Raw genomic sequence first — 12,649 nt, 5'->3', positions numbered from 1 at the left:
TCTAGCCATCTCATCCTCTGCCGTCCCCTTCTCCTTTTGCCTTCAGTCTTTCCCAGCATCAGGGTCTTTTCCAGAGAGTTTTCTCTTCGCATTAGGTGGCCAAAATATTTGAGCTTCAGCTTCAGTATCTGTCCTTCCAATGAGCACTCAGGGTTGATTTCCTTTAGGAAGGATAGGATGGACTCTTGGTCTAATCCAGTTTTTATGTTGACTGTCATGCCCTGGTGTGGATGGGGTGATGATGGAAAGAATGCTGGGGTTAATGTCCTTTGGTATGACCCAGGAAGGGCAGTGCCCCTGCTATTATATGCATGTCCTGCTTGTAGGCTTCCCATGGGCATCTGATTGATCTCCGTGCAAACAGGACACTGGTCTAGATAAGCCTTTGGTCTAATCTAGCAGGGCTGTTCCTATGCTCTTCTTTTTTATAGGGTCAGATGAGCATAGACAGCTAAGTGGAAAGGGACAAGGAAATGTTGCTTGACAGCATGTGCTTAGAGAAATGGCATTGTGAAAATGAACGCAGCTCTCTATAACTTGCCTGTCTGAAAATTCCTGGGGGTCCTTTTTGAAGGCCTCACATACTTCCTCGCTTGATGGCTCCACATATGTGAAGAACTCCTTGGGCGGGTGTTTCAAGTCTGCCAGACACAGCTTTCGAGCTAGGCCTTCTTCGGTGCAACAAGCCGCTGTCCCCGGATGCTTAGGAAAAGTAGTCCTTGCATCGCAGGATTTGGTGGAGAGAGCTGAAGACTGGGAGCGATAGGTGGGAGGAAGAGAGAGTGGGAGAGAGAGAAAGAGATACAAGTTACATTTTGCCCTCAGTTGTACTCTCTCCGTTACATAAGAACCCTGCTGGATCAGAGCAAAGAGCCATCTAGTATTGGACCTCAAGTAAGATGGCCACTTACACATTGCTAAAAAAGAACTGCATCACCAAAAAAGATGACAGGAGGGGACATCAATTTGCCTAACATTTGCATATGTAAATGTATATGTATGGGGGGAAATTTGGAAATAATAAGTCTAAATGCAAAACACCTCACCATAGTGGAGAGGTCGACCAGGTGCCCTGTGTGCCTGGCCAGGTGATAGCTGCTGATCGGCAACTTCAAGGCTCAGTTCTTCATTCTGATGGTTCTTTGACTTGAAACCAGGCCTGGTCTGCACACCTCTTCAGACAGAAGACATCGTCAGATAGAGGACTGTCCTTTCCCAGGTATCCAAAATAGAGGACTGTCCCCTGTAAAGTAGGACACCCAGCCATCCTAGGTGCAACCTGCCAGCATTCTAGGCCTCGAACAGTTAAACAAGGGTTCCTGGTGTTGTCACCGGCCTTTGGGTTAAAGCCTCCTTCCCTTGTGGTACAGCCCTGGCCCAAATCATTATCTCAGAGCTGAGGATATGGCTGTCTGGCTGGAACCGTGAACAGGAGCACTCCATGCTGCAACAATTTGTTGCAGAACTTACTTGTTACTCCCATAATAAGTGCATCCAGAGTTCCTATCATCACTTCCACGCAATGTCTAGCTTGGCCGCTAAGCCAGTGGCTGTCGGCAGCGAGTTTTGAAATTAATTGCACACTGTGTGAAGAAGTCCTGCTGGATGTGCCTGATCTCGGCTGATCTCGGAAGCTAAGCTGGGTCAGCCCTGGTTAGTACTTGGATGGGAAACCGCCTGGGAATCAGGCTTCCTGCACTGAGCAGGGGGAAAGACTCAATGGTCTTGTAGGCCCCTTCCAACCCTATGAGTCTATGTCTATGTCTATGTCTTCTGCCTCTTATTAGTGTGATCTTAGCAGTTTTAAGTGTGCCTAGCCCTGTATGGGATTGTGGCAAATAAAGAAACTAATAAATAATAGACAGATTCACCATTAAGATATGAACTGGCAGGAACGGAGAGTTGGAGGGGAAAACAAGGAAGCTTAGCCAGGTGCTGGGTAGAAAAAAAAACCTATTTAGGTGAAAAGATGGAAGAAAGATAAAGAGAGGAAAGGTGGGGAGGGGAGGAAGTAGAAGAAGAATGAAGGGGAATGTACTTAAGGCAGGTATCTACAGTGAATAGATGGTGCATTAAGAATCTGTTTGCAAAAAAAGCAAATTGAAGAGGAGCTTAGCAGAAAAGAAGCATACATGGGTAAAAGAAAGGGAAATGTTGAAAGAGTATCCTATATACTAAATGTGACCTCATCCCCCAGTGTGGGTCCTTATATAGGCAAAATGGCATCGTATGCACCCCCATGAGGGAGGTGTCAGCAGGCTTGGGGGAACTCTAAAGTTTGGAGAAATAGAATTCTTTAAAAGAAAAAAAAAAGCCTAAGATGTGTGAGACACCTCCCCCCCTCCACAGCTCTGTGAGGACTGAGCATACTCTGTAGCCATGAAATGCTACTTGTTTGGGGAGGGGATATATAAAACCAGTGGCAGGGAAATGGAATATGATGGAAGAGAATATGGCTGTCTGGATGAAACCATGAACAGGAGCACTCCACGCTGCAACAATTTGTTGCAGAACTTACTTGTTACTTAAATAATAAGTGCATCCAGCTCTCCATAATTATCTCAGAGCTGAGCATCTCTACAAGGAAGGGGGCTTGCAGAAATGTACCTCGGTGGTATAGCATTCAGGGTCGGCTCCTTCGACGCAACATTTTTCTGCGAGGGTGACAATCTCATTCGCAATACTGTTGATTTCCTCAAAAGTGGCACTGGAATATTTTTGGCTGTTCAAGACAAGTGTTCTGTGAAGGAAGAGACATTATTCTGCTCTGTCCATTTCTGTTGTTTTTGATTCTTTTTAAAATATGGAGGGGTCAATGCAGTTAACCCTTCCGCCCAAACACCATGTACATTAAAGAAATTCAAAATTGGGCCCCAAAGAAGAACAAACGGTTATTTACTGATCCAGTTGGTAAATCTGTGGGTCCAAAAGGCCCATCAATTCCAGATTCTAGCAGCCTCCACTCACTGTTAGGGGTGTCCATCACCGGGAAATTCACGAACACTTTTTGGGCTCGCCAGAGTTCCATGGCGTGCCCAACTTGGATTGCTTTTGAGACCTTTTGCATTCATCTCAGAATGCAAGACACAGAATAATGGGCTCAAGTTACAGGAAGCCAGATTCCGGCTGAACATCAGGAGAAACTTCCTGACTGTGCGAGCAATATGACAATGGAACCCATTCCCTAGGGCGGTGGTGGGCTCTCCCACCCTGGAGGCATTCAAGACAAGGCTGGACAGCCATCTGTCAGGGATCTCTGACTTGGACTCCTGCACTGAGCAAGGGGTTGGACTCAATGGTCTTCTAGGCCCCTTCCAACCCTACTCTTCTATGATTCTATGACTCTATGACCTGAGCCATGCAGCTTCCTTGAATCCTGGGGACTATTTATGTAATTTTGGGGTGGCCTTGGCCATAATTTGCGTAACCCGACAGTTGCACAAATGATGGCTGCAATTCGTGCAAATTTTGCAGATTACTGCCGACATTGGAGTAATTTGTGCAAATTGCGGCCCTAATGTGCACAAATCGTGCAAATTTGCACAATTTGCGCTAAATGTGGCCATAATTCACAGGAATTCGAGAACACCGAAAATCCACTAGCTGACCTGACCTGCTGCAGGGTGAATCAGGCTAGCAAGCAGACGATGGACTGGAGTCCAGGTGGGTGAGTCATTGAACGCTTGTCAAGCTCCACCCCCACAACTGGATTCCTCCGACATCCCTACTCACAGTGCATGATTTTTTTGCCTGGCTACACCCTGGCCTGCCAGTTTATATCCTGGCTCTCTGAACCACCACATTCCTCCAAGCTCTACTTCTCAACCAGAAGGTTCAGCTTTGTCTTCACCTCTGCCTGCCCACCTCCCTGCTGGTCAGTACTTTTGAGACCAAAAGGTGACAGCCCTACTGAGGAACAGTGAAATATCTGATATCTCCTTTATGATCCAAGTGTCCATGTTTGGCAAGAGTCCTGAATGCCAGCAAGGCTCAATTCGGGTGTATGTGTGTGGTTGTCTGTGAATCAGTGCAGCATGCCTTTAAAATACATACACTGCACGGAATTTCTCCTTTCCCAAGGTGTTGAATTCTTGACAGATCTTATCCCTGAAGTAATGTCGTCCTTAAAGGCAAAGAGGAGGAATGGCAATTATTATTCTTTTAAAAAAATCCCAGCTACATTTTAAACACTGAGAAATAAAAGGAATACAATTTTGAACCTTTTTGTATGCAATCAACACCACAACCATCATCATGGTCAGCTTCAAATAAAAATGGATGCTACTGATGTTGAGGACCTTGTTGATTTTACCTTATTCATTTCTTCTTACTGACTTTTTCTTAACAGAACCTGAAATGTGGTTGCCTCATAATTCTTGAACCTAGGGATGGGGGAGAATTTCTCCCCGAAACTTCGGGGGGCCGGGTGCCAACACATTCGGCCCCCCGAAATCGGCGGTGAAATTCTCCGCCCCCCCGGGATGGGACTTACCTTTCATGAATGTCCCTCCTGGCAGCGGGTCCCGGCGGCGGTTCGTCGGGTCTTCGTCAGGGGCGGGGGCGGCAGCCGGTCTTTTGACCGGCTGCTGCCGCCGCCATTACAAGTGCAGTAAAAAAAAAACCAAAACCCTGTGATAGGCTACGTAACGATTAACGTAGCCTATCACGGCTAGATCTCCAAAGTCAGCCGTGATAGGCTACGTTAATCGTCACGTAGCCTATCACGGGTGACTTTGAAAAAAAAAAAAAGTGCGTACGCAAATGGCAGCCCCCATAGGGAGGTGCCATTTGCGTTCCTTATTCGGTCCCTGTAGTCTACGTAAAGATTTACGTAGACTACGGCGAAAATAAGGGCAACGCTATTTGCGTTGCCCTTATTTTCGCTGTAGTCTATGTAAATCTTTACGTAGACTACAGGGACCAAATAAGGAACGCAAATGGCGCCTCCCTATGGGGGCTGCCATTTGCGTACGCGCTTTCCCCCCCCCCAAAGTCACCCGTGATAGGCTACGTGACGATTTACGTAGCCTATCACGGCTGACTTTGGAAATCTAGCCGTGATAGGCTACGTTAATCGTTACGTAGCCTATCACAGGGGTGGTTTTTTTTTTTTTTCCGCGGCCGGGTAGACGGGGCGCTTCTACCCGGCCTGAATTTCGCCGGCGAGGGATGGGGCGCCTCCCGCCCGGCCTGAATTTCGGCTGGGCGAGGCGCCTCCCCCCCTCGCATGAACTTCGGGGGGAGAAGGGAAGCGCCTCCCCCCCACCGCGAAGCAAGCTTCGAGGACAGGTAAGGGACTTTTGTCCATCCCTACTTGAACCTAGCTGCTTATTGATTCCACCTAAAGCCCCATCCCACACCAGCTTGTTTTTGTAAAACACAAAGAAGAGAATATGAGCAAAGGGCTGGCTGTGCCTGATCTCATCTGATCTCAGAAGGAAGCTAAACAGGGTCAGCCCTGGTTAGTGCTTGGATGGGAGACCGCCTGGGAATCAGGCTTCCTGCACTGAGCAGGGGGTTGGACTTGATGGTCTTGTAGGCCCCTTCCAACCCTATGATTCTGTGATTCTGTGAGAAACAGGTTCTCAGGATGCAAAAAAGGAAAAGAAATTAGCATAGGAAGCCCAATGAGTTTCGGCTTTTTTCTTATTTTTAGGACTTCTTCAGGGGGTAGAGAAAAAACCCGCCAGCAAATTGACACAGGAGACAATCTTTTGCTGAAAAAACTCTGCACACTTTTTTGTCTACCCCCTGAAGAATGCCTAAAAATAAGAAAAAGGCAGAAATGCGTTCAGCTTCCTACGGTATTTTTTTTTTTGGCATCCTCAGAACCTGTTTCTCTTCTTTGTGTTTTACTTTGTATGCTCACCTCCTTCTGTTTTCTTTGTCTTTGTAAAACCACATTTAATTTGATTGGCTGTGTATGGGTGCAATGCACAGATTGAGCATTAGAAAAAAAAGTATAAGTATGGTAAGTATAAGTATGTATGTTAAGACAGAGTAGCTACAGCTATCCATGCTCTGATAACCTCTCCTCTGGATTACCACAATGTGTCATATGTGGGGCTGCCTTTGAAAATGGTCTGAAAATTTCAGCTGGTCCAAAATAGGGCAGCAAGATTGTTAACAGGGACTGGCCAATGAGATCACATTATGCCAGTACTTTCCTAGCTGCACTGGCTGCCAGTCCATTTCTGGGCCCAATTCAAAGTACTGGTATTAACATTCAAAGCCCTAAACAGCTTGGGGCCAGGTTATCTGAAGGATCGCCTCCTCCCATATGTGCTTGCCTGGACCTTGGGATCATCCTCAGGGGTCCTTCTCTGGGACCCCCTACCAAAAGAAGTGAGGCAGGTGGCTACCAGGTAGAGGGCCTTTTCTGCTGTGGCCCCCTGGCTGTGGAATGAGCTCCCTAGAGAGGTTTGCCTGGTGACTACATTGTTCTCCTTCCGGCACCAGGTGAAGACCTTTTTATTCTCCCAGTATTTTAGCACTTACACGTCTTAATCTTCTAGCTCTGGTGTTTTAAATTGTGTATTTTAAATCCCTGCATTGCTGCTAGGTTTTATTCTGGTTGTACAGTTACACTGTGGTTTCAAGCTTTCATATTTATAGTGTTTTATGCTGTGCTTTGTGGTTTCAATTTTTGTGAACCGCCCAGAGAGCTTTGGCTATCGGGCGGTATAGAAATGAAATAAATGAAATAAATAAATCATTAAAGCCTTCAAGCAGAGCCTGTGCAGCCCCCTGTTGGGGACGCTCTATCTCTGGAGCTCCTGCATCAAGCAGGGGGCTGGACCAGGTGGCCCCCAACTGCATGATTCTGAGCTCCAGGAAAGCTGCAGCATGTTCTGATTATGTCGATCACCAGGCAGTGGAGGCTGGTGGCTCCAATGTCAGTGGGGCGGTGTATCCCCTCCAGCTTTCGGTCAGAACCAGTCAGAACTCTAATGGAGCAATCCAAGGTGTGGAAGCAGATTCACCACCCCACTGGCATCGGAGCCACCAGCCTCCAGTGTCACCAGCCACCTTAAAACATCCAGCACGTCTGCAATAGGCGGGGTGGCTGAATAATATACTAAGACGCCCCACATGCATATATCTTTCAAAGTGCTGCCTACCAGAGCACCATTTTTCCTGCCATCTTCAAACTCTTGCAGCATTGTCTGATCGACACAGGCCAAGTATAGGAAGTCCCTACAGCATCCCACATATCCTTCAATACCTTTTTAATATCAGTTTTTTGATGATGGCTTGCCCCTTGGGAAAGATATAAGCCTTGACTTGAAGTCAGCTTACCACTGAAATGATTGACTGTACTGAGCATGCATGGCACTTAAATGGGGCTTGACAATCACCAGGTGGAAGATATAATTTATTCCAAGACCATCTCCCTCCCTCCCTCCCTCCCTCCCTCTCTCCCTCCCTCTCTCTCTTTTCCTCCAGTTCCCCACCCCAGGAGATTCTGTTTCCATAATGCTTCTGTTGTCTCCTCTTGATTTATTAAGGCCATTAGGGCTGGGAAGCGCTAAATATCCAAGCATCCCTTTATGGCCTGCTCCATTCTCACTCTGTGTTTTGGAAATCAAAATGATGTTGCATTCTAGAAGAAAAGTTTCTAGCTGAAACGATTGTCTCAGTGGCATGGAGAGAGCGAATATAATAAAACTCCAAACTACAGTAAACGACCAGCAATTGCTCATCCAGCGCATACATTTTTAAAGAATTTTTAAAAAATAAACAGTCACTGAAGCTGGTTTTTTTTTATGGTGAAAGATTTCACCTTCTAAAATCTGTTCATTTTAAACAAATCTTTTAAAGTTTATAAACTGGAAGCTGGTTGTTTTTTGCAATTTGCAGTGATATGCGATACACATTGCATCAACTACGTATCAGTTTATTATAGTAAAAACCCCAAACTAAAAACAAAAAAGAAAAGATCAAAGATTCACACTCTCTCAAATGACAGAAACTATTTCTCAGATTAGCAGTCACTGGGGGTTTATTTATTTATTTATTTATTAAATGTATTAATCGCCCATCTGATGCACAACAATAAAAACAGTTCAAAACAATAAAATTCAACATTAAAAACATCATATTTCTAAAATTACCCTAACCCACCCCAAATGCCTGCCTGAACAACCACATTTTCAATGCGTGGCGGAAGCTCATTAAAGAGGAGGCATGGCGGAGTTCCCTAGGGAGGGAGTTCCACAGAGTGGGGGCCACCACAGAGAAGGCCCTCTCCCTCGTCCTCACCAGCCTAGCTGTCCTGGCTGATGGGACAGAGAGAAGGCTATCCGAGGCTGATCTTGTTGAACGGTCTATCTGGTGTTGCTGGAGGCACTCCTTGAGATAGGCTGGGCCAGAACTGTATAGGGTTTTAAAGGTCAAAACCAACACCTTGAATTTGGCCTGGAAAACAACTGGTAACCAGTGCAGCTCCTTCAGCACTGGAGTGATGTGATCTCGCTGGTGGCTGCCTTTGATCAGGTGAGCCGCCGTGTTCTGTACTAGCTGCAGCTTCCAAACCATCTTCAAGGGTAACCCCATGTAGAGCGCATTACAGTAGTCTAAACGAGAGGAGACCAGGGCATGTACTACCAATGGGAGCAGATGGTCGGGAAGGTAGGGACACATCCGCCATATCAGATGGAGTTGGTACAGCTCTGTCTGGCTCACAGCTGACCACTGAGCCTCCATGGACAGTTGGGAGTCTAAAATGACCCCCAGGCTGCGGACCTGGTCTTTCAAGGGTAGCCGTACCCCATTCAACACCAGGTCAACATCCCCCAACCTCCTCTTGTCTCCCACCAAAAGTACCTCGGTCTTGGCAGGGTTCAGCTTATTCCTCCCCATCCAGCCACTCACCAGACATTTGGACAGGGATTCTACGGCCAACCTTGGTGAAGATTTGAATGAGAGGTAGAGCTGCGTGTCATGTCATCCACATACTGATGACACTGCACCCCAAACCTCCTGATGATAGCCCCCAGCGGCTTCACATAGATGTTAAATAGCATCGGGGAGAGGATGGAACCCTGTGGCACCCCACAAGTGAGCGGCTACGGGTCTGAAACCTCCTCTCCCAGTGCTACCCTCTGGTACCTGCCAAAGAGGAAGGACCGGAACCACCATAATACGGTGTCTCCAATGTCCAACGCCTCCAGGTTACTGTTACTGTTACCGATACTGTGGTCAACAGTATCAAAAGCCACTGAGAGGTTGAGGAGAACAAGGAAGGAGCATTTGCCCCTACGGAGCCCTCCTCATGTCATCCACCAAGGCGTCCAAGGCCGTTTCTGTCCCATGCCCAGGCCTGAAGCCCGACTGAAATGGATCTAGATAATCAGCTTCTTCCAAGTGTGCCTTCAACTGCATCGCCCCACCTGATCAATCACCTTGCCCAAAAATGGCAGATTCGAGACTGGGCTAAAGTTGTTCAGAACTTGGTTAACATGGTTAACATCACCACTATGCCCACCTTGTGAAACTCACATGCTCCAGCTCTTTCTTTTCTGTATTTTAATAATTATTTTTTCTTCCTTTTCTTGTTCAGTGCTCTGTAATCTTGTTATTTATTTACAGGATTTATATACCTCTTTATATCTAACAAGATTCCTGCGTGGTAAACAATAACAACCTTGTTAGATACTGAGTGGTATTTAAATTCTGTAAGTCAATAAAATAAATAAATTTAGCAGGCACAGTAACCTATGGTGTGACTGCACTTGGAACAAATCTTTGGTTGACCGCACGTAGAATATTGTATACAGTTCTGGTCCCTGCACCTTAAAAAGGATATTGTAGAGCTGGAAAAGTTGTAGAGAAGTGCAATGAAAATGATCAAGGGGTTGGAGCAACTCCCCTATGAGGAAAGGGGACGTTATCATGTTTGGGGCTTTTTAGCATAAAAAAAAAAGTCAAGTAAATCATATACAATTATGCACAGTGTGGAGAAAGTTGAACTCAAAATCATCCCATTAAGTGGAATGGTGAAAGTGTCAGGACAGTACTTCTTCAAACAGTGCATAGATAAAATATATAGAATTCACTATCACAAAATATTGGGATGGCTGCCAACCTGGACCCGGATTAGACAAATTCATGGAGGATAAGGCTATCAGTGGCTACTAGTCTTGATGGCTATATATTACCGCCCATATCAGTGGCAATACGCCTCTGAACACCAGTTGCTCGGGAACACAAGTGGGAGGGTGCTATTGCACTCATGTCCTGCTTGTGGGCTTCCCACAGGCAGCTGGTTGGCCACTGTGGGAATAGAATGCTGGACTAGATGGACCCTTGGTCTGATCCAGTATGGCTCTTCTTATGGTCTTACCATTGCTTGTTCCTGGTTTATGGACCATGGTTCTGCAAACTTCCTTCACTGTCCTGATTTTGCCTTTTAAAGGTGCCTTTAAAATATGTTGTTAGTGTGAAACAGTTATCACATATCAGCTCCCCTTCCCCAGGTCTCTAGAGCTTGGGTTTTTGAGTGGAGGGGGCAGGAGGGCAAAGTGAAGGCACAGAAATGTACATGCATGAATTCTAAGGTGCAACGTCGTGCTCTGTCTGCCATTTCATGGGTCAAAGCAAGGAAAGTTCACAATGAACCATCGGTGTATTATAAGGCAAGATTGCTCATTCTTGCCCAGCATGGGCAGAAGGTAAGTTCTCCAGATGTTCCAGATGTCAACTCCCAGAAGCCCCTGCCAACATGGTCAATGGTCAGGAATGCTGGAGTTGAAGTCCAAAACATTTGGAGATCTCCTTTCTGTCCACCCCTGTTCTAGCATATTTTTGTGCTGTCAGGCAGGAGTATCTGGAAGTGGGGGTGGGGGGGTGGGGGGTGAACACACAAGACCCAGGGCTTCCATGAAGACTGGCTGCAATGTTGGTATTGGGAACACAGCTTCACAGAAGAAAGGTATGACATTCTAGCAAGGATCCAGTTTCTGGCAACCTGTGTGCTATCAGAATATGGAGAAGGCTTCCAAATCCTGGGAAGTACTAGTTCCCCTCTACTCAGCACTGGTTAGGCCTCATCTGGAGTACTGTGTCCAGTTCTGGGCACCACATTTTAAGAAGGATGCAGACAAACTGGAGAGGGTTCAGAGGAGGGCAACAAAGATGATCAGGGGACTGGAAACAAAGCCCTATGAAGAGAGACTGAAAGAACTGGGTATGTTTAGCCTTGAGAAGAGAAGACTGAAGGGAGATACGATAGCGCTCTTCAAGTCCTTGAAAGGTTGTCACAGAGAGGAAGGCCAGGATCTCTTCTCGATCATCCCAGAGTGCAGGAGTCAGGACACGGAATAATGGGCTCAAGTTCCAGGAAGACAGATTCCGGCTGAACATCAGGAAAAACGTCCTGACCGTTAGAGCAATACGACAGTGGAGCCAATTACCTAGGGAGGCAGTGGGCTCTCCCACACTGGAGGCATCCAAGATGAGGCTGGACAGCCATCTGTCGGGGATGCTCTGACTTGGATTTGATGGCCTTGTAGGCCCCTTCCAGCCCTACTATTCTATGATGCTATGAAGGTTGGAGAAGGCTGCAGCTTCCAACTGCTCACACTGTTCTGTGTTCCCACATCTGTTGCCCAAGCACCTGGGAGAGTAGTCATGGTGCCAGCCTCTGTGGTGGGCTGGTCCACACTGCAAAGCCCCTTAAGGGGACCTCTCCCTGGGTGAGGGAACTGAGATCCCACCCCATGCCCTCTCAACTAACGGCCCTATCTGAAGCCCTCTAGAGCTGTTTCTAGAATATTTCAGAGTTGTGACAAGGAGGTAAGAACATCCCACAGGGCCCACAGAGCCATTATATACATCAAATAATGATTGTGACGAGGAAGGCAAAACCCCCAGGACCAAGATGGCCAGTTGTGATCCTGGATAAAATTCCTTCCCAGCCCGGACAATGGGTGGCTAACTCTGAGTCCATAGTGATCTTGCCGATAGCTTAAGGAAGCTTAGACAACACTTTGAAATCGCCGAGGGGTGTTTAGGAGTGGACTGCCTGGAAAGACAAGGGCTGGGCCTTTGGAGGCCCCACCCTTGTACCCTTTTTGGACAGACCTAGGGTGGACCAGAGCACTGGAAGTGCCCCCTACTTCATCTCCAAGATGTTGGATGACATAGAACCACCCTGTCTGGTCTCTGGCTGGCCACTCTCATTTCATTTCATTTCATTTCATTTATTATTACATTTCTATACTGCCCAATAACCTATGATCTCTGGGTGGTTTACAAAAACTGAAAGCCTTAAAAAGCAATACTGTGCATAACATGAAAACAGTTTAGCTACAAACATATAAACAGACAACAGACACACATACACAGTAATCTATCCAACAGACACACATACACACTCATCTGTACACATACTCACCTGTCTACCCATCTATCCACATACACACTCATCTGTTCAACAGACACACATACACACTCATCTATGACCTGATTTTAAAATAATTTGCTGCCAAATCCCTGGGAGTAGAGGAAGGTCTTCATCTGGCACTGAAAGGTTGACAATGTTGGCACCAGGTGGGTCTCGCCGCAGAGTGTATTCCATAATGGGGGGGGAGGTGCCACCGAGAAGGCTTTCTCCCCTGTTGCCACCCTCCAAGCCACCCTTGGAGGA

At 46.7% G+C, this 12,649-nt stretch overlaps 1 protein-coding gene across 1 annotated transcript in view; it reads right to left on the bottom strand.

Moving 5' to 3' along the window:
- GC (GC vitamin D binding protein) overlaps positions 1-12,649 on the bottom strand; it is a 54,443-nt gene that overhangs the window by 24,903 nt on the left and 16,891 nt on the right. The window contains exons 2-4 of the mRNA XM_084855366.1: positions 4,054-4,123; positions 2,608-2,740; positions 542-753 (exon numbers count right to left, since the gene is read on the bottom strand). Coding sequence (XP_084711492.1) covers positions 542-753; positions 2,608-2,740; positions 4,054-4,123 — 415 coding nt within the window. The remainder of the gene's footprint in view (positions 1-541; positions 754-2,607; positions 2,741-4,053; positions 4,124-12,649) is intronic.

This window comes from Heloderma suspectum, chromosome 5, assembly GCF_057233095.1.
Source record: "Heloderma suspectum isolate Gila_16-S chromosome 5, 16-S_ref, whole genome shotgun sequence".
In the NCBI taxonomy this organism is placed as follows: Eukaryota; Metazoa; Chordata; class Lepidosauria; order Squamata; family Helodermatidae; genus Heloderma; species Heloderma suspectum.
The sequence above is the reverse complement of the archived record's forward strand: the minus strand, read 5'-3'. Positions and strand labels throughout refer to the sequence as shown.